The sequence below is a fragment of the Crocuta crocuta genome, unplaced genomic scaffold, assembly GCF_008692635.1.
Source record: "Crocuta crocuta isolate KB4526 unplaced genomic scaffold, BGI_CrCroc_1.0 scaffold154, whole genome shotgun sequence".
Taxonomy (NCBI): domain Eukaryota; kingdom Metazoa; phylum Chordata; class Mammalia; order Carnivora; family Hyaenidae; genus Crocuta; species Crocuta crocuta.
The window spans coordinates 4217392-4239962 of NW_027530545.1; the positions used below are offsets into that span (position 1 = coordinate 4217392).

A 22571-nucleotide genomic window follows, 5' to 3' on the forward strand; every position below is an offset into this window, starting at 1 on the left:
AAAAAAACAAAACAACAAATTTTGATGAATCAATTTAAAAAACCCATTACTTAACTTCTGGCTACGTTTTCTTAAGTGCTCTGAAGGAGTGCAATTCATACAAAAAGCATTTAAAATGTATTAGGATAATACAACATAACAGAATGTCCAGAAAAACTCATTTTTCAGGAAAAATTTGACTTTTTTTCAAACACCATTTTAAGATGAAACACATTTTCAACAATGGCAAAGTAACCAGAGGTCTTTAGTAAAGTGACAAGTCACATCTTTTAGGATTTATTTTGGTACTGCTAATATTAATGCCAAGTTAATCTTAATTAGGGGTAGTCTGTTTTCAACGTTATTAGTAAAATATGAAGCCCCATAACTTAGAAGGCAAGATTTATTTAGAGACTATATATATATACCTAGTATTTGACAATTTACTTTTATATTAGAAAAATGAGAACATAATCCACACATACTACTCATGAAAAAAGGCTCATATCATCTAATCTTCTTAGTAAGGTTCTTTATAACATGAAATGCGTAACTATTTAAAAACATAAATCTTCAATATTTGAAAAGGCTCCAAATGAAGCAAAGTTCTACCTGTAACTCTTGAAAAAACTTTGAACTTTAATTTGAAGGCTTCAAGACCAGTCTGTATCCCAAAATGTAAATTTGAAAAAATTATTTGAAAAAATACTAATCTTTATCTTTTGTAGCAACAATTCCTAGGACTTAAACCTGCTTGGGTTATCATCACCTAATTTGCAGCCTGAAGCTGATTTGCAGACTGAAGCATCTTATGCCTACCCACAGACATCAGCATTTGTATGGATCATGTGGGAGTTTTTGGTGATGAACTATCAGGCTCCATGCCCAGACCTGGTGAATCAGAATCTGCATTTTCATACATACACGTCAAGTTTGAGAAGCATTGTTAAAAGTCAAAACATTAATGTTTGTATACAATGTACAAAATCACTCTGATGGCTTAGGAGTAAAAGACATGGATTATGCTATTGGGTAAAACAGCTCTCTCCCCTCCACCAAATCTTAATACTGTCAATAGCTGCTATTTTATTGCCTCCTAGCCTAGCTGTAAATTATCTCCCTGAAAATCAAGAACAAAGAATATAAGATGGAAACTAGGCCCTTCTTACTGGGTTGCAAAGTCATGTTGGAAAGAACGACATTAAGGGAAAATGTGACCCCTTTTAACTCACACTTTCTGTTAAATTCCAAGAAAGGGATTTTAAATGGCACTCAATTATTTTTAATTATTTTAATTAAGAAGGTTTTAATTTAAAAGATTAAGAAAAATTTTAATTGTAAATCTTACACACAACACAACCCTCCCATTTTCCCCTAATTTTGTTTCTTGCTCTGCCACTTTGATTTTAGGGAAAATATAATCCATATTGCTTGACATGTTTATGATTCTTAAATACATAACAGAATCCCTGACTACTTTCAGGCTATAAAGAATAGAATCCCTGGGCAATGTCAGGAACTATCAGGCTTTTAATGTTCAGATTTAAATCCTATTTTTGACTATGTTTTCCAATAACATATTTATTAAACCCAATTCATTCTAGACAGTATGGAATTAGAACAAAAGCTCCATACCACTAAACAATGGCTTTAAAACTTATTCAAATATCACAGCATTTTGAGAATGGGCTCATTGTAATGCTGAAAATTTAAATCCACTACATGAAGTCCATTTGGAACATGAGAAATTGTACTAAGCTTCTGTAAGCAATCAGATTCTTTTTATAAATGCATAAAATAAGAAATCACATTTAGGTGCTCTTATTAATATTTGCCATTTGTTTTATTAACCCTTAGACAATATTTGGAAAACTGATGTCATTTTAATAGTGAAACAACACACTGAAACTGATCAAGGAATATTAATACCTTTTGCTATTCAGGAATCATTCGGGGGAAATCCACTGAAAAAATGAAAAATTTAAGGCAAGATTATTAAAATTAACGTGCCTCAAATATACACTTACAACTTTATCAGCAATGAAGATTTAGCAAACTGGTTTCTGCCTTCAAATAACATTTTAAAATACATTCTTGTGCAACTAAACATTTGAAAATCAATAGCTGTGCTTGTATCAAATTCAATGATTTAAGTAAATGATAATTATTTTAGTCACATTTTCTGCTATACTGTTCTTGTTCCCTGGAACTTCATTTCAGCAGCCAGTTCACGCAAACATTAAGATACAGTATGAAATAAGCCAATTTTAACTCTCCAAACAAACAAATACTACACAGCCCTTCTTACATCTGTTAACTAAAAAAACTTATGTGTCTCTTTACTATAAAAAAGAATCTGGGGAAAGAGAGACTATATAAACCACTACTTTATAATTATGAAATTGACACCAACTTTTCTGGCTGACTGGTGGTCCCCTTCTGAGTATTGTAAGAACTAACTAAACACAAGGATTAACTTTCTGTAACCTAATGAATAACGTGTGCCTTTTCAATCTGATTAAGCTCTGAATAAAGTATGAAACTGAGGTCACTCACTCATTCTATTCAGAGAGCAAATGAGATATTCTCACTGTGAAGAGATGAAACAAATATGGAAGTAAGGAACTAATACTAGTTGGTAAAATTTACAAATGTTTTAATTATATACACCCTTTCTTTTAAACTAGGCAAAACATACATATTTCAAAGTAACAGTTTCAAATTTCTTCCAAGTTTGCTTTAGGTGTAGGTGAAGAGCAGATAAATTCTAGATTTCTTACAGTCCAAGTTGTAACAAAAATAGTCATACTAACTCTCCATTAAAAAAAAAAATGTAATGAAGCACATTTTCTAGTGGTGGATACCCTCCATCCAAACAAACATACACAATAATAATAATAATAATAATACGGGTATGAACAGCAAAGTTCTTATGGAACACTTTCCCATTTCTATAACTTTAACTCATTTTGGTTTCTTTAGAAAATAAAGTCATGTTTTTACTAAGACTACTTAGTACAAAACTATTTGTATTTGTAGATACAGAATCCTACAAACATCTGCAGCAAGCCCACAAAGCACTTCTAACTGTCCATGCTGATATCTCAGCATTTAATATATACAAAATAGGTTTCTATTAAACAAAGGTATTCACAAGTAGCTGCAGAAAGATTCATGCCATTAACAAAGGCTGAAATTTATAAATTAAAAACATTTTAATAATCTATACATAATGTACAAAGTCGTGCATTTTAAAATGAATGGGGTATGTCTTATATGACTACATTTTCACAAATGCTGTTGCACAAATATTTGCTAATGCAAATGAATGGAATTTTAGTTAATTTGGATTATTTTAACCCCAAAAGTTAAAACTTTTGGTGTTTCTTTTTGAAATTTGTCCAAAATTGATATTTGCGAAAAAACATTCCAACTCTTCTGCATCTCCTTTGAGGTGTTCTACAGAGAACAAATTTCTTAAACCTCAGGCACAACAAATATAAATTAAAAAGAAAAATAAAGTATAAACACCTTTTATCAGTTCAGCAAAAAATTCAAATAAAAATGTTCAATTTTACTTAGAACAACGTATTTTACAAGAATATTTCACCAGAATATTCAGGAGTTTAAGATGTGTGAAATATAATGCTTTCGCTTCTAGGTTTTGCTTTCATGTTTCGCTAAGGTATTTAAATTTTTTGGAAAAACTATGCATAGCAGCCAAGAAAATGTTGTATGAACAAAAATTTTACATATGAACTTACAAACTGAACTTATATGTCACAGCCCTTCATAAAGGGTCTGAAATATTATCAACTTTGCAAACATTCAGACTGAAATTGTGCTATATTTCAGAACTTATTTTATGAATCAAAATATCCAGTGATGTTAAAAATAAAACAAAACAAAAAACCTTCAATTTCCTCATAAGATACTACATGGAATTTTCATGGGCTGGTGACCTCCAACGTGACTGCAAATTTTTTATTATTGAGTTTGCCATACTACCAAGTTTCTCATGCATTTCAAAGAGCTGGCTTCCTGAATAATTATGGAGATCTTCCGAATCCAGCTGAATAGCAAGTGCACTAATCTGTGCCACAAGATTTTTAGGTAATGGAGTTTCTAAAGCAACAGGATCAATTAAATCTAAAAAGAAAAAGAAAAAAAAAAGCATAATTAAATCTATTCTAGATAAAAACTAAGTTGTATATATCTCCTTTAACATTAATAAAAAGTTTAAGTGCCTAGGATTTAAGTTGAGAGTGCAGGCTGTATCCCTGCTGAAGAGGAAAAGGCTAACAGAAATATCTACCATTAGATAGATATGTACCATTACAGACTAGTAGTTCTGTGCAATTAAAGAAATGATGAGGTTATTTCATTTTATTAACAGCATAACTGGAACACAATGTTTAGTTTTTATCTCTATTCAAGACCTTGATGGAGAAGCAGATAACAATTAGATAAAAACAACTAGGCATACTTGAAGTCAAATCAGATACTTTCTCATGCACTTGGCCACTACCACAACCCCCCCCACCCCCCGCCCTCGAAACTGGTCAAATTAACAGAGCATGGTCAAGTTTAAATTAGAACCATAACACTACTTCTTCACATTAGCTGATCCTATAAATAAAATTGTCCCACTTATCTAAAACATACCTGAGGCAAGTCTTTCTTCATCAGAAGGGAGAGATTTGGTTTGTATTCCATTTACTGTTTTTTCAGAAAGATCAAAAACTGGAATCTCTTCTAGTCCACGAGACTTTACCTTGATTATACATTCAGTACAGTAAAAACAAAAACAAAACCAACAAATTGGAAAGTTGTTTTTAAAAGAACTAAAAAACACTAACTCAGTTAATTCTGCTAAGAAACTATGTTCTACTAATGACACAAAAAACAGGATTACAAAGTGTTTTCTCAAAGAGTTGGTTAGGAATTCATAATATTTTCTAAAGGACTTAAGAGAAATCCATGATAGCCAAGAAAATTACATTATATTTCCAAAGTTTAAGAGAAGCATGGGAAAAGAAAACCTAAAGTAGAGATTTCCAAGCTTTAAATAACATATAGCCTTTGTATATTTTACATATTCATACAAGACATTATTTAGCCATAAAGAAGAATGAAGTACTGATACATACGAACACAGAAAACATTACACGCAAGGAAGCCAGTCACAAAAGACCACGGGTTACATGAACCCATTTTTGTGAAATGTCCACAACAGGCAAGCCTATAGGAAAAAAAATTAGTGGCTGCAGAGTTGGATGGGAATGAGGAGTGACTGCTAATGGGCTATACAGGATTTCATTTTGGAGTGATAATAAAAGTCCTAAAATTAGATCATGGCGACAGCTGTGTAACTTTGTGAATATACTAAAAATCACTTAACTGTGTGCTCTAGATGGTCAAGTTTTATAGTATACGAAAGTACTTCAATAAAACAGCTTTTTAAAAATGTAATTTTCAGAGAAAATTCCCAGGGCCCACAGACCACTTACTAATAGTCTTTGGGTTTTTTTTTTTTTTAAGGGTTTTTAAAGATCACAAATAAATAATCTCTCAAAGACTTTTAAGAAAACAGAAGTCTTCAGTAGTAAGATCCAGTCTAAGAAATTCTAATACAAACACTGTTTTTTCAACCTTAACATACTGTTTATTTCCCCCCATTTATTCACAATTTTGCATAATCTCAATGGACACATAAAGGGTCTGAGCAGGTTTCTGTACAATCTAAATCGTTCTGAAATAACATACAGAATCTTCTGCATATATTTTTATGGGGGGAGGGGAGAATCTTGAAAAATGTCTATGACCCAAAATATGTGCAAAACGTTGATAAGAACAAGAAAATTAGTCACAGTTGTCTTGGATATGAAAACCAAAGTACTGTTGACTACAAATTTGCAAGATTTCTTTTATAATGTTTAGATTTGAATATCCAGGTTTTAGGAATAGCAGCCGTGGAACCAATCACCAATTTGGTGGAAATGAATGAGACAAGGGGGTAGAACTCAAAGAACAAAGAGATGCATTACCAAAAATGGTATATAAACTCAAGAAGCCAACTTGTCTGTAAAATTATAAAGTGATTTTTTTAGTTACTCTTACTGGGGGGGGAGGAAGATAGATAAGGTGGCATAAAATGAGTTTTTAAGCAATTACTGTAACTGTACTGCTAGATCATTTACATATGATTTATTAACATCAAAGTTTACCTGCTGCTCATGATAAACTCTGAGAGCCTTTTTTACATTTGACACTTTTGGAGAACGGATAGGAAGAGTTTTTATTTCAGACGCTGTAAGAGTACTCAAATCACCAATTGTTTTTATATTCTTAGCTCTAATGAGCTGTCCCAGTCCTCTTGCCCTGAAAAGGTAAGAGAAAAAGGAGAAATATGTCATCATATAGTTTTATAGTTATTCTACTTGTTTTAATGTTTCCTTATTTTTTAAAACTTACTTACTTGAAAGAGCACGAGTGGGGGAAGGGGCAGAGACAGAGGGAGTTAGAGAGAATCCCAAGCAGGCTATACTTTGTTAGCATGGAGCCCAGTGTGAGGCTTGACCTCACAAACCATGAGATCGTGACCTGAGCTGATGTTGGATCTTAATGAACTGAGCCATCCAGGTGCCCCAACGTTTGTGGAAAAAGGGTGCGCGCATGCGCACACGCACACCCACCCACACCCACAATCTGAAGCAGGCTCCAGGCTCTGAGCTGTCAGCACAGAGCCTGACATGGGACTCAAACCCCAGAACCTCGAGATCATGACCTGAGCCGAAGTCAGACACTTAACCAAACCAGCCACCCAGGCACCTCTATAGTTATTCTACTTGTGATGGCCTATCTGGCTGAATTTCCTGATTTATGTTCAATAATAAATGAATTTATACAGGTACACTTAGCCTACTCTGAGAATGGCCAAATGTACAATTTAATTTAAACCCAGAATTGAATTTGATGTGTTTGCCTGGCTTAAGCTATAGCACTGGAAAGAGACTAAGCCCAATGTGTGCCGCAGATTTCACCTACATTATGGCTTAATGGCTACATGACTTTGGTGGATTAACTTTTGTAAATTCATCTATTTATAAAGTGGAAATAATAATTATACTCCTTATGGAATTTATAGTTAGGATAAAATAAGAATATAAGCAAAGAGTTCAGCACAGCACCTGGCAAATATTGACCACAATTATCTTAGCCATTACTAAATTATGAGAGATGTTTCTCTTATTGTCGTACCTGCCTCATCTTCCCAGATTTTTTTAAAAATAAAATGTGTGAAAAGTGCATGTAAGCCAATTCTAAATAAGAGAACCTCAATCATTTAAATATTCCTCTTAAACAAGTGGCATCTTGAAGTATAAACCAGTATAATTAATTCCTTACCATATATTTGATGTAATCTGAGGTAAAATGATATCAACTGGAGCCACACAGTTCACCAAAGCTGGGTAAACACTTTCTGTTGGATATGGGACAGGTTCTTTAGCCATTTCTGTAATCTTAGAATAAATTTCAAATGCCGTTAAACAGACATCACCTGACTGAACATGAAAATATAAAGTTGCATGAAAACTAAAGCACTTCTTACTAAACACTTCTTTGAGCTCTTAAATTTAGGGCTACGTGATCCTGGGGACAGAAATCCTTTGGCTGAGGTGGCATTATGCTAGGCAGAAGAAAGAGAAAAAAAAACTCAGAACCCTAGAAAACTCTAATTTTACAATTTTACTTTCATTACTTAGATTGTAGTAATTTCTTAAAATTTTGAAAAAATGTAAAATGTAATCAACTATTACCTAATCAATTACTTGCTGGATTATTACTGTCTCTTCCCATTCTTCATGTTTGTTTACCATGTCATGGACAAAACAATACATCCAAACAAAAGAAGTTTTGTTCTTTATTAATTTTAAGACAAACTATACTTACTCAATTCTATGCCTGCATACATTTATGCATATTTCAAAGGTTACAGCTTACCTTACATTGTGCAGTAGGTGAAGTTTTAATACTTTTTACTATAGGAGAATTATTTGAACAATGGGACCTAATGATAGAGCATCGCCTATCAATGTCATCTGCCAATCCTGCTTGGTATATTGGATCTGCAAAGGAGACACGGCGAACCTGAAAACACAGGACATGATTTTATTTAACATAATTAAAGTTAAAAAAAATTCACACCATAAATTCTCAATATAAGTAAGGTCTCCCTGAAATAGAATGTGGGGTTAGAAACTTAATTTACTTCAGTAGAAGCCAAATGCCCATAGCTGTAGTTCCTCCTAATAGCTACTTTCCTAGATTTTACTTAATACCACAGGTCACTGCAATTATCCATGTTCTAAATGGTCTCTACATAATATACCATCAAAGATTTAAATAGGGACAGTCGCAGAAACTTAATGAAGTTGTATGCAGCAGTTGGAATTGTATCATCAAATTCTACTCACCCTGTAGGCTTACTATAGTAACTTAAGAAAAAATAAGGTAAAGAGGCAGAAATAATACTAACTGGGCTCTGGTGTATCTTACTAACCTCTGTTCTAAACTCTGAGGATACCAGAATCACAGCAACTGAGTGGCAATTTTTGTCTTAGTCCCAGCACGAAGTCATTTTAGCTTCAATTAAACTTTTATGATGTGTTCATTCATTCAGCTATTTAATATAAATATACAATAGAGCACTTATACCATTAACCATATATATAATTTTTTTTCCTGGTCTTGATTCCCAAGAATGGGCAAATTCTGTATGTATCTGCTAGAGGAAACTATAATGACTTACTGTTGCCTACATAAAAATTATATATGAGGTACTATTAAGCGAAACATGACTAGTTAACTTTTATTACCAAGCTAAAATATATATACTGAAGAAAAATAAATTATACTGAAGAAAATCACTAATCTCAATGCATTCTATCTTCATACTTTTCAAAGACTTCTATGGACTATTTAAACTTAAGATACATACATACACACACACACACACACACACACACACAGCCTCAAAATAAAAGCAGAGCCAAACAAAACCTTTAAAAAATGGAATTCTCAGTGTAAGAATTTTCGGTGCATTTGAGAAGTCTTTACTTCTTGCTAAATGTCCTTGCTAAAGGCAAAATTAAGTATATCTTAGGTCTATAATGCATGTTTGTACATATAAACTCATGTATTCTACAGTAAATTAATGGCAGATTCAATTTCAAAGTTAAAGAATGCTCATATCATACCTTTTCAGAACATCTCCTTTGCTAAGTAGAGGACAAGCTGAGCTACGTAAGCACATGTAACTTTTCCTTTTTTAATTTATTCATTCAATAAACTATAAGTTATTGCGTCAGGAGCTAAATCAGATACATAGATAATCCATGTTAACAAACTAAAGGAGTCATTTTAGTAAAGATGGGGCAATAAAATTAGAAATGCAATCACATCCAGAAATTGATGAAGGCACAGCCTGAGATTTCTTTTTTATTATAAGGTCTGGAAATCAGAGTTCATATAAACACTTCAATGCGAAACAGACCACATAATGTTCTACTACATAGTAAATGCTGACTAAAAGCTGCTTTATCAGTTTAACACAAATGTTTCCTCACATGTTATGTGTGAAACATAACAAAACCATCATGAGAAATCCTCTCAATTTTGTAAAAGATGAACAATGTACATGGCTAAAAATCTTCAGTGTCCTGAAGTAAAGACATACGTAAGGGCTTCAGTCCCCTTTTATCAACACTTCTCTTTCTGCTTGCCCTTTTCCCTAGTCACCTTGGTAAATATTCAAAATGAGTGGTCTAATATTCTGTCGTTCACCAGGTGTCAGTGTATGACCAAAATACTCAAGGTAAATATGGGCTAATTAATATTCAGCCTCAATTCCCCTACCTTGTGAACAGGTGACGATATCTCATCTTCTTGTGGTCTTTTTAGTCCTCTCTTTAAAATGCTGGTGGATGGAGATGCCAAAGGAGACCAGACACAGCGTGTCTGCATGCCACTAGGACTGCCATTTGCTGATACAAGTAAAGAATCAAGTTCCCTTAATTTTTGAGGAGATGCATTATTGTCTTCTGTTATTAGTTCAGAGATGGCTGTTTCAGATGCCAGAGACTGTGAGGTTCCCTCCACTTTCTCTGAAGTATGGTGAACTTCTTGTAAAATTTCATCATTTCTTCCTACCATTTGATTGTCATCTAAAGTTGTTTCTTCAGACTTACTAAGTTCAATATTTGTTTCAGTTTTATTAGAGTCCACCTTTCCTCCTTCAGTGCTCATCTCAAGCGTGTTGAAAACAAAGCTGTCGATTTCCATATTCAATGTCTTTGCATTGGCCTGTGCAAGCTTAGAGATTTTGGTATTCAAGTCCCTGTCCTCTGTTTCACTGACTTGACCAGCTGTAGCATTTACCTCACCAGTCACTGCCTCTTCATAATTTTCCATTTTACCATTTATTTCTTCAGATGAGTCTGGACTAGATTTATCCCCTCCTTCATCTAATTCCCCAACTGCTGTTTGTTCAGGTATCTCTGCCTGAGCACTGTCTTTTACAGATGTGGTATCGTCAGAAAGACCAATATCAGAATTAAATTCTTTAGTTACTATTTCTTCGGCATTTAGTTCTTCAGCGGCCTCTGCTTCAGGTTCATCACATCTTTCACTGTTTATCTCCATTACCTCCTCTTCAAAATTAACAGTTTTGGCATCCTTTTGTTGAGAAAAGCCTGTTTCAGATTGATCACTTTCTATATCCAATTCAACAGCTTCTACTACTTCTGGATTAAACTTTGCTTCAGCCTCACATGCATTTGTTTCAACACTGGCTATGTTCTCTATTGTTAGTTCCTTTTCCAGGACAGCCTCTGGCTTTTCTTTGTTAATCTCCAAAGTAGAATATTCTAGTGAATTATCTTTGGAATCACCTAAACATGGGCCAACAGTTTTACATTTTTTATTGGGCGGCTCTTGGCTTTCAAGAGATACTGCTTCTGCAGAATCTGCATCACAAGTTTCTTCTTCAAAATTCAATACCTCAGAAGGAAGAGGGTTTTGAACAGTATCTTCATTCAATTCAGTTTCAGATATAATTAATGAATCATTAACAGTATCATTCTCCTCCTTGAGACCCAAATGAAAATTCACAGCCTGATGCTCATCTAAAAGTTTTACCTCCGAGGACAGACTAGCTTTAGAAGCTTCTGATACAGGTACAGCTGTCTGCACATCTGTCTTTCTTGTTTCACTGACCTTCACATCGTAATTTTCCATATTCTTTAACCCAGTGAATGACTTTTCCTGAGTTTGTGATTTTTCTCCACAACAATCACAACTTTTAGATCGCCTTACCCTCCTACTTCTCTTATGCTGGCATTCAATTGTTTGAAAAGCTTTTTCAGAAAGCAAAGAAATGTCTGATGTCCCTATTTTTGAGGATTCTCCCACACTGTTATTTTCTATAGAATCTCGTTTTTGTAATCGCTTACTGGCATTTCTAGTCCTTAGATTTGATTCTGGCACTGATGGGCTTGAAAAAGAATATTCTGCACACTTGTTGGTTTTGATTTTTCCCTCATAAGTATTTGATACATCATCACAAACTTGCAATAAATCTGAAGATACGGTAGAATCTTCAAGAGTTATGTTACTCTCATCTTTTTGTTCACAAATATGAGATTTTATGTCTCTTTCTACCTCAGAATTTGCCTTACAATCAAGTGTCTGGTTTTCAATGTTTATACATTCCTGTTTTATCACTTTTTCTTCTTGATCTTCAATGTCAACACTATCACTGCTTTTGTTTTTCCATTTTCCGGATCTCTTCTTTTTAGAACCTTCTTCTTTTGCCTCAGAACTATCAGATTCTGAGTTTTCAATGCTGGAAAGTAAACCTTGGGATGCTCTTCTTGTCTGATACCGGGTTCGTCCACTTACTGGTTTTTCAGAGGACTTATCTGCAACGTCCTGAGCACCATCGCCCTCAGATTTAATATTTTCAAGGTCTAGCTTTCTTTTATTTTCATCAATTTCAGCATTAGTGCTGGTTTCCCCACAAGTCTTCTCATGTAAATTAGTTCCTTTTTCTACGTTTTCCTGGAGAGTATGCTCAGAAATCAGTTTTTGCTTAAGTAACAAGTCATCTTTTACCTGCAACGGACTCTTCTGAAGAGGCTTTTCTTCTTCCTTACGCCTTTCTTTTTTTTGATGATTTTCTTTCTCTTGGCTGTCAGCAGTGGGCTCTGCTATTTCTGAACGTCTCCTTGAGGATCGTCTAAGGGTTTTTTGGCTAGGAGTTATCTGAACAGTATTATCCTCATCTACTATTTGATCTGCTGGTGTTACAACCGGGGGTGTATTTTCTTTGGATTCCAAATTAATTCCTAATGTTTTGTCTTCTGCAGTACTGTTTTCTAATAACACTGCATTTTCTACTGTTGGTTTAAGCACTGTATCCTCATACTCCATTGCAGAATCAGAGAGATGAGCATGGTTATTATCTAATGTACATTCTGTTTGATGAAGCAAACCAGGTGGGTTATTTTCTAAGGCTACCATGCCATCAACAGATTCCTGAGAATTTTTCTCCTGATCAGATCTCATTAAAAGTTTAGACCTTTTATTCCCTGTTTGTTCAGCTTTACTCGACTTTCGACTTGATCTCTTACTTCCATGCACTATTTTTTCACAGTCAGATTTTGCAAGAGCTAGTTCTCTTTTCTTTGCTTTTGATGAAATATCTGCTTTACTCATGCTTTCCTGGTTATTTTTCACTGTAACAGTTGATGACATATTATTTAAGGGGGATGGACTAAAAGGTCTATTTTCTGAACCATCATACTTCTCCAAAGTAATAAAGGTTTGCCTCCGACTTGTAGGCTGTGGTGGAGTTCCTGAAATGATGGCATTAGAAACTGAGCTACCGCTGATACCAGAAGTATTTTCTGCACTAGGTGCACATTCAGTTGGTGTTTTCTTTGATGAAATTAAAGCTTTCTTTCTGGCATCATTATTACTGCTTAATATGTCTGGACTGGTTTCTTCAATAGAACCACACTCATTATTTGAAAGGGAAGCCTTTTCAGGATGCTCATCCATACCACAGTTTTCTGTGACATCTTGAGGAATGACAATGTCACTCTCCATTTGTTCCTCCTGCACAGAAATGTACACACATATACAGATTAACCAGTAAATAAGTTTGACTTTCTGGGGATATCTTAGTATAAAACTGAAGTAATTCAAAAAATTAACACTTGACTTTAAATATTTTTGCAAATATTCCAAAGGTGGTGGTAGATGCCGTTAATTTGTATTTCCAATTATAAATATTTAATAAAGCCAAAAACTTTTATTTTAATCACACAGGCACCCACAAACACAATGACTACAATTCTCAGGTCTGCCAATAAGAACTAAGAGATTATGCAATACATCTTAAAAGTAATACAAGACTTTATAATAAAAAGATGATTCTAAAAACCTCAAAATACGAAATACCAAATATACCTTAAATATCACCGTGGAATCTTCCTTTGATTTTTCAGTTAAAGTAGGAACTTCCCTGAAATAAAAATGTGTAAATTAAAATTCTATTTTTCAAAAGTTTATTTATTCATTTTTAAGAGAGACAGTAGGGGGGAGAGAGAATCCCAAGCAGGATCTCTGCTGTCAGCTTACAGCCTGATGTGGGGCTCAAAACAATGAACCGAGAGATCATGACCTGAGCTAAAATCAGAAAGTCAGACACTTAACTGACTGAGCCACCCAGGCACCTGTAAAATAGTACTTTTAATTAAAAATTTAAAAACTAGTTACTTCAACATCTTCCATACTTACACAGACTCTTCATGAGTATACTGAGAAAACAAAGTATCTTGTGAAACATCCAGATTATTATACATGGCAGGAATATCGCACCTGAAAAAGATATTACGTAAGTAACGTCAACATGTGATATTCCTACCATTAGAAATTAAACTTAAAACTGTATCTTTTTATCTTTTAAGAACTGAAATCAAGACTTATATGCTTATTTTGGATGAAATCATTTTCATGATGGATGAAATGGATGAAACACTACCCCCATTAACGATTTACCTCTGAATTCAGAAATATTTAATATATAACTAAGTTACCATATACATTATGAAATAGCCATGTTATGGCACATCTTTCTGGCATTAATATATATACAGTATCTTAGTTCTAAACACAAAGTTAACATTGCCTCACAAAATCTAAATGTGAATACAGAATACCCAATTCAAGATAAAAGGACTACAAACCTCTTTGTTTTGAGTACTTCTTTCTGATGTTCTGTTAGTATTCTTTCCTTTGTTTCTTTTCCTTCAGACGGTATGAACACAAAGTCAATAGACTTTTCTTCTTCCAAAGGCATTTCACTCTTTGCTTTCGGAGAAGACGGCTCTAATTTCAACTGCAAGTTTTGAAAAGGCAAATGAACCAATGTCTCTTCTAGCACTCTAGAAAACGTTTTCACTAGACTAAGTTTGAAATTCAAAACTGAATACGATACCCCTGGTTAATAATTAGTACAATGTTGCTCATTTTTGTTCTACCTCTAAAAAAAATTCAGGAAGTAAAAATTATTATAACTCTTTAAAAATAATGCACTACAGACCAATAACAATGGTACTGTTATTTTTACAATTTTTCAATGTAACTGTTTTCACTCTACATCACAGTTGGCTCTGAACTGTGTTGGAGTCTTTCTTTAAAGCAGAACATTCTTTCATTTTGCCAAAGGCCATGGATTCAAGATTCTAGAGTACCCTTAGTATAAGTCATGGAAGAGATGAATATTGTCTAAAGATCAGTTGACTGGCAACTAGTAAGATTATGAGTTTTAGATTTAGATGTCTCACCCATGTGTTCATACCTAGTTGATTCCACTTCAAGAAAGCCACTGCCTGAATTCTATACTTAATGGATGCTACATATTAAAGACTTTATTAAACTTTAGTAAGAATGAATCATCTCCCAAAGCTTCTAGATTTCCATGCTATTCTGAGTCCTTTTAAACCAAACTCTATTATATTATTCTTCTTTAATCCTCTTATTTAGCCTTTAATAGCTTTCTCTTCCAATTAGAAGTTATATGTTCTCAAAGTACCATATACTTTAAAAGTTCTATTAAATAAATTTTGGAAAAACATACTTTGCCTGATGGTTTCATATTTTCTTTTGCATCCTTTGTTTGTGCCAAAAAAGAATCTCTTTTTCCACTTGATTTTCTTTCCATGCCACTTATCTTCATATTTAACTGTGAATTTTCTGTCTGTTTTATTCAAAATAAAACAATTTAAAAAAATTTTAGTGCTTTTATTTTTGAGAGAGTGAGCATGCGTGAGCAAGTAGGGACAGAGAGAAGGAGACACAGGATCTGAAGCAGTCTCCAGGCTCTGAGCAGAGCCTGTCATGGAACGAAAACCCACAAACCATGAGATCATGACTTGGGCTGAAGTTGGATGCTCAACTGAGCCACCTAAGCGCCCCCAAAATTAAAACTATTTTTAAGTGCAAATGCTCTATGACTTCTTTGCAGTTTTTGAAAATTCCAGTTTAATAAGTACTAATTTCAAATATTAAAATTCTCTCATTATTCCAACTTATTCAAATCATGTCAAAGAAAGAGCCATTGTGTAATTCAACAGCAAATAGATTTGACATTTATAACTTACACAGTTTTGCACTGTTTTTATAAATTTTATAAAATCTGAATGTTTTGAGAATTTTACAAATTCTAAGAATGAGATACATTGTATAAATACTGAAACTGAACCAAATTACTGGACTCAAAGACACTTCCAATTACTGAAAATATTTCTAAGGAAAAAAAAAATCACAGCCATGAAACTTTAAACATCATACAACCAATAAAATATGCATGATGGGCCAACAACTAAAGCTAGAGTACTTAATTAGTTGTTAACTTTTCTCTCTTACAGGTTCTAAACAAACATCAGACTCCATTTGTTGTTGGATAGAAACAAAGTTAGCTAAGGATGTCATACTTCATGGATATGCAGTACCCATGTCTTTACTCCTTGTCCTCAGACAGTAATTATTATCAGCCAAAGTTACTTTATTTCAAGTGGGTATGTGACAGCAAATATGTGTTTTTCTGATAGCAGGAATGAGGGATTTTATGGAAAGAAAAGTTAAGGGTAGCTCTTGTTGTTTTGTTTTTAATTATTATTTTTTTTTAGTGTTTATTTTTGTCAGAGAGCGAGCACGAGCAGGGGATGGGCAGAGAGAGAGGGAAACAGAATCCGAAGCAGGCTCCAGGCTCTGAGCCATCAGCACAGAGCCCAACCTGGGGCTCAAACTCATGACCATGACATCATGACCTGAGATGAAGTCAAATGCTTAACCAAATGGAGCCACCCAGGCACCCCAAGGGCAGCTCTTATTTAGACATGGACCAGTAAGTATTATTCATGGTTTACCTAAAGCAACACTTAGCCATGTATTATAATAATTACAACATTTGCAAAGGAATACATATGAAATATCACTGTTCAAAAAAGATCATTAATGAACAAAAATCAGACCATTTACATGAGAATCTATGGTGAAATTTAATGCTTTTAAATCATAAAAGTATTTCAGGTCAAGAGGCAACAAAAGCTAAAATAAACAAATGAAATTCCATCAAATGAAAAAGCTTTTGCACAATGAAGGAAACACATCAACAAAAGGAAAAGGCAACCTACCTTATGGGAGATTACTTTCAAATCATACTTCTGATATGGGGTTGGTACATAATATTTTTAAAAATTCCAAATAAAAAATGGGTAGAGGACTTGAATAGGTACTTTTCCAAAAATATACAGATAGCCAACAGGCACGCGAGAAAATGCTCAACATCACTAATTATCAAGGAAACACACCAGTAAGAGTGACTATTAATGGAAAAGACAAAAACTAACAAGTGTTAGCATAGGTGTGGACAAAGGGGAACCCTTGCATTCTGGTGGAAGGTAATTAGCACAGCCACTATAAAACACAGTATGGAAGTTCCGCAAAACATTAAAAATAGAACTACCATACAATCCAGCAATTTTGCTTCTGGGTATTCATAAAAGAAACAAACACAAAAACAAAAACAAAAAAACAATTCGAAGAGATGTGCACCCTCATGTTCACTGCAGCATATTCACAATAACCAAGATATGGAAATAACCTAAGTGATCAATGAAAAATAAAGAAGATATACACACATGATGAAATACCACTTATAAAAAGGAATGAAATTTTGCCATTTGTGATAACATGGACTGACCTAGAGGGTATTATGTTAAGTAAAATCTCAGATGAATATTATACAATTTCACCAACAGATAAAATCTAAAATATAACATGAACAAACAACACAGAAAAACTCAAGGACAGGAAACAAACTGCTGGTTACCAGAGAGGGGATCAGTTGGGAGGAAAGGAAACTGGCAAAGGGGATCAAGAGGTACAAACTTCCCATTATAAAATTAATGAATCAGGGCATCTAGGTGGCTCAGTTGGTTAAGCGTCTTGATTTTAGCTCAGGTCAGGATCTCAAAGTTCATGAGATCAAGCCCCACTTCAGGCTCTGCACTGATACTGTAGAGCCTGCTTGGGATTCTCTCTCTCCCTCTACTCCTCCCCGTCCCCACCCACTCACACTCTTTCTCAAAATAAACATATAGAAAATAAAAAAATCATGGGGATGTGATATACAGCACAGGGAACATAGTTAATGATATCGTCTTAACTTTGTACGATAGATAGACTTATCATGAAGATTGTCTCATGATGCATAAAAATATCAAATCACTATGATGTATATACCTGAAACATATATTGTATGTCAATTACATTTAGATTAAAAAAAAAAAAGTATTCAAGCCAGAAAACTAAGATTATAGAAAAATCCTGTATTATGATGCTCTTATGCTCAAGCTTTACTTAAGTCAATAAAACATTCTAAGTTTTTGTCTTTTAAAAAATTATATCAAAATCCAATAAACTGACTACACAAATACCACTGGAAAGTAAAAAAAAAATAATACTTTAACTTACTCCATCTGAGTATGGGCCACTGGATTCCTCCATAATGTCAACATTTTCCAAACCAGGCAAGAGAAGCAGAAATTTCTGTTTGGCTTGTCTTAATATTGGTCTTTAAAAAAGTACATAAACATATATAACTTGAGTCAAGTAATACTGGTGAATACCAATGATATGTTAACAAAGACACTTTAATTACAATTTTAAAGTAACAAAATACATCCAGTTTAAAGACTTTCTCACTCTATATACAAAAAACTGGGAGAAATGTAAATCATATTTAGTTTCTTTGCTAAACTCTTGTTACCAAATTTCCTTACTTAAAAAAGTTTCCAAATTTTTATCGTATAGAATTTTTAAGCAAAAGTAGACTTTTACATTAAATTCCAATATACACATCATCCGGATTTAATAACCATCAATTTCTTGCCACTTGCACCCATTGTTTCCTTTTATTAAGGAAAATTTTAAATTGCTTTTTATGTTCCTATAACCAAGGTTAGTCTAAGGATCAAGGTAAACCTAATAATGTTTAATAATTACCATATACTCAAAATAAAATCTCAACTGAGGAATCCTCTGCAATGATTCCTCTAAGAAAAATTCATTTTAAAACAAAAATATCAATTTACATATAACAGGTAACTATATGATATAGGTTTGTTACTGGCATACTTTAACTCTTCAGGATAAGTCAACATTGTCACTTTAGCAAATGTGGCATTCCAGAACTGAGCGCTCTGTTTTCGAATCTGTTTATTCTTGTGCAAAAATATTATGCATAATAACGGAGAAATCTGTTCAAGAAGTTCGCTGTCGTAAGTTCCAGTGTAGCTGAAGTGCAGACAAGCAATTATCTCTCCTAGTAGCTTTTCTAACTAGACAAAAGAAAAATTTTGTTAGTTAAAAGCACATTTGGAAATGTGCTTTTAAAACAGGACAAATGAAAGCACAAAGAATAACTCACAACATGTTACTACTTCAATTTTTAAAGTTCAAATGGTTCTTAAAGCACTAATTAGTTTCCTTAAATATGTTTATTATAAACTGACAGACTGTCAGATGAAATTACTGATACAAGATTCGATGTCAAACTTATTTTTCATTAACAGAAACATTATGTTTTCTCATGAACAGAGATTAATAGCTGGCTACACAAGTTTTACCTAAAAATTCTCTATGTAAAGGGATAAGAGTTAATGAAGTCTATGAATTTAATGCAACATTACTCAATTCTTCTTTAAAAAACCTATCTTGTGAATATGTCCATGTCATGTTAATAAATGTCCATTAAAACAAAGTATAACCCTTTAAAAATCAGAACCTTACGTATGGAAGACAACTATATGAACTCTAACATTTCCTCATGAAAGTATGTTTTATAGAAAACTGTCTATTTTTACCTTGTTGCTCATACAACCATACACTTTAGGAACTTCATCAAGCCTGGGAAGAAAAACACAAGAGTACCACTTATATTCTAGAAAGTTAGCCCTAAAAATACGTAATGCAGCCATAAAAATGAGACCTGTGCGGTGACATAAAAAGGTGCCCCAAAACATAATTTCAAAAATATCAAATTATCAAACATTAAGCATGAAACAAATCTATCTTTAAAAAATGAATCACAGAAAAGCATTTGGAATAGACCTCAAAATACTAATACTAGTTTACTTGTTTCTGTACCATTTTAAAAAAGCATAAATTATTTTTGATGAAGCTTAAAGACTAAGAGATGTACAAAAAGTTAATGTATTTGGGGTTCTACTTTGTACTTTATAAAATCAGTTCATAAAACATTCTCTATAAATATAATTTTAAAAAGATGGACAATTGTGATTGAACCATGTAGCCTTGCTAGAAAAGACATCAAAAAATTCTTTCAATGAAAATTCCTTTTTAAAAAGTATGCTATTTGGGGTATTTCAGGGTTTGCTTTAAGGCAATGTCTGCTTCAATTCCAATGTAAAGGATAATGTAAATTAAAATAAATTTTTGCAGGATAATTCAGAAATTTAAATGTGTATACGATTTGGACCAACAATTTGACTTCTAGGGCCTTGTTTGCAAGTAGTAGTAGAATATGAGGACACAGATGTGTGCACAAATATGTTCAACTATAAAATTGTTGAGTGAATAGGCTAGAAAAACACATATGTCCACTAATAGAAAACTGGGTACAAAGTTTCACGAAACCCTATGGAGACATTACAGAGAATGAGATTCTTAGATGTACGGTACAAGATGCATACAGTATTTTAAGTGCATACCACACACTTAATTGCAAAGTACCATGTCAAATATGCTTCATATACGTTATATATAATAACAGATATATTTGTTTGTATTAATAAATCTGAAAAAATATGTACTAAATTGAAAAGGGGGGTAAAGGGGTGACTAGGTGGCTCAATAAGTTAAGTATCTGACTTTGGCTCAGGTCATGATCTCCTGGTTCATGAATTCAAGTTCCACATCAGACTCTGTGCTGACAGTACAGAGCCTGGACCCTGCTTCAGATTCTGTGTCTCCCTCTCTTTCTGCCCCGCCCCCCACTTGCACACGCACACACTCTCTCTCCCTCAAATAAACATGAAAAAAAATTTTTTTGAAAAGGGTGTACTACCACAAAAAAATTTAGAACTTATAATTTCTACCTTGTTTTATATATGATTTGAACTATCTTTTGAACAAAAGCACAGTATATTATCCTCTTCACTAAATTGTAAAGACTACCATTTGTAACCACATGGTGCTAGGAAAATGACCAAAGTTTGCTACCTAGATCTAAGACATTTAATTCAAATCTATTAAGTCAAAAAAATACTTACTTTGAGTTTTCATAAAATAATGCCAGGGGTCTTGATAAAGTTGCAAATATTTTTCGGATCATAGAAGGCAAAGAAATACGTCCAAGTACATTAGAAAGAATACCAGTGATTGAGTTGCCAATAGTCAGAAGAGTATCAGAATGTACTTCCTTGAAGCTCAGAGTGTGGAAAGAGTAGATCACTCTCACGATAAGTTTAAATAAAGACGCCAATTTCCCTAAAGGTTCTTTCTTCTTTTTGGACCAATCTGAAGGTCTCTGCGGTGCTAAGATAAAATTGAATTCATTAAAATGTCAAAGTACTTTGAAAAGTGTCGTTGTACATTTTAATAATTTATCTCATTTAAAGGACAGATACTGTCATACATGTTTCTGTAGAATGATACTCACAAATCTTAAAATGATACACCATGAGTGGATAACCACCACCACAATAGTGTCTTTAAAACAGAAGCAGAAACAAAAGAAAACCATTTGGCAGATCTAGAAGAATTCCAGAAAAGTGGGTGTCTTTTCTCTAAGACATTACAAAATGCATTTCAAGCTTTTATATTCTCTGAATTTCAACAACTGATTTGTAGGAAAGTACTAAACTATGTAAGTTCCTAAATCAAATTTCAAAATTCAGCGTTTAAAACAAAAATTCCCTTAGAAATTACTGCTTCCTGGCTTATTTATAATACACTGAACCCTATAAACAACATTAAACAAATCATACATCCAAATCCTCAGCAAGAAGACAGGGGAAAAAAAGCTTAGATTTAAAGAAAAAAATATATCTTAAAAGCACTGTCTGACTTTCCTGTTTACCATTATTAGACTGTCTCTCTTCAGATACCTAACTATGGGGATGAATCCACTTTTGTCAAAAACAAAAACACACACAAAAAAACAAAAAAACATAGTCCAAAATTATCTCATGTATTCAAAGAATATAATCTCTAAAAGTAAAATAGCTCAGATTTAAGAGAAAACTCTCCTTCTTCTCTAGAATCTGTTTTCCAGATGAATATAAATTAGAATGGCCTCCCAGAAATTTCAGACCACGATGTTAAGGCTGAGAAGATAGCCCATCAATCAGGTGACACCTATCCCACACCTCTGTCTACTCAAGAGGATCCAAAAGCAGTGAATTCTTAGTGATAATGACTAGACCTTGGTCTCTAAATGCCATGTTCGGCAAAAGAAACTATGTTTCTTGGAAATATGTCTGGTTCCAGGCTCAAGGAGGAAAAAGTACAGAATGAGCCTGATTAACTTATGCCAAAGTTCTTTAAAAAAAAAAAAAAAAAAAAAAAAAAAACCCATGTAACGGTCAAAGAGGTCAACATGAGCATAAATATTAATGACAATGAATTATAAACCACTGAATAACAGAAACTCAGTGGTAAAAATAAATGAGACAAAGAAAGTTCTCTTATATTAGGATGTCATATGCACCTGGAAGTGACTGGTGCCTCATCATGTTCAATAACTGCAAAATTATTTATTATGAATAGGAGATAAATAATAGGGATGGCTTTTAGAATTAATTAAAGGAGCTAAGCATCTTGACACAATTTGTTAAACTTAGGTTAATCAAATGAAACAATGAACTCTTCCTCTTCTGGTAACTTTAGTGCTTGAGACAAAAAGCATTAGTGGATGATAAAATCATGAGTCAAAGATG

General features: G+C 33.4%; 1 protein-coding gene across 4 annotated transcripts in view; it reads right to left on the bottom strand.

Moving 5' to 3' along the window:
- Positions 1 to 2618: 2618 nt before the first annotated feature.
- The window catches only part of RIF1 (replication timing regulatory factor 1), a 66375-nt gene continuing 46422 nt past the window's right edge, over positions 2619 to 22571 (bottom strand). For 3 of the 4 annotated variants that reach the window (XM_077767774.1, XM_077767772.1, XM_077767773.1), the window contains exons 22-36: positions 20904 to 21168; positions 19476 to 19518; positions 18748 to 18950; positions 18085 to 18184; positions 15185 to 15304; positions 14292 to 14443; positions 13843 to 13923; positions 13513 to 13567; positions 9898 to 13158; positions 7984 to 8130; positions 7592 to 7669; positions 7387 to 7502; positions 6207 to 6360; positions 4645 to 4753; positions 2619 to 4128 (exon numbers count right to left, since the gene is read on the bottom strand). In XM_077767774.1, coding sequence (XP_077623900.1) covers positions 3914 to 4128; positions 4645 to 4753; positions 6207 to 6360; positions 7387 to 7502; positions 7592 to 7669; positions 7984 to 8130; positions 9898 to 13158; positions 13513 to 13567; positions 13843 to 13923; positions 14292 to 14443; positions 15185 to 15304; positions 18085 to 18184; positions 18748 to 18950; positions 19476 to 19518; positions 20904 to 21168 — 5099 coding nt within the window. In that variant the 3' untranslated portion in view covers positions 2619 to 3913. The remainder of the gene's footprint in view (positions 4129 to 4644; positions 4754 to 6206; positions 6361 to 7386; positions 7503 to 7591; positions 7670 to 7983; positions 8131 to 9897; positions 13159 to 13512; positions 13568 to 13842; positions 13924 to 14291; positions 14444 to 15184; positions 15305 to 18084; positions 18185 to 18747; positions 18951 to 19475; positions 19519 to 20903; positions 21169 to 22571) is intronic. The other variant, XM_077767775.1, reaches the window with a different exon arrangement.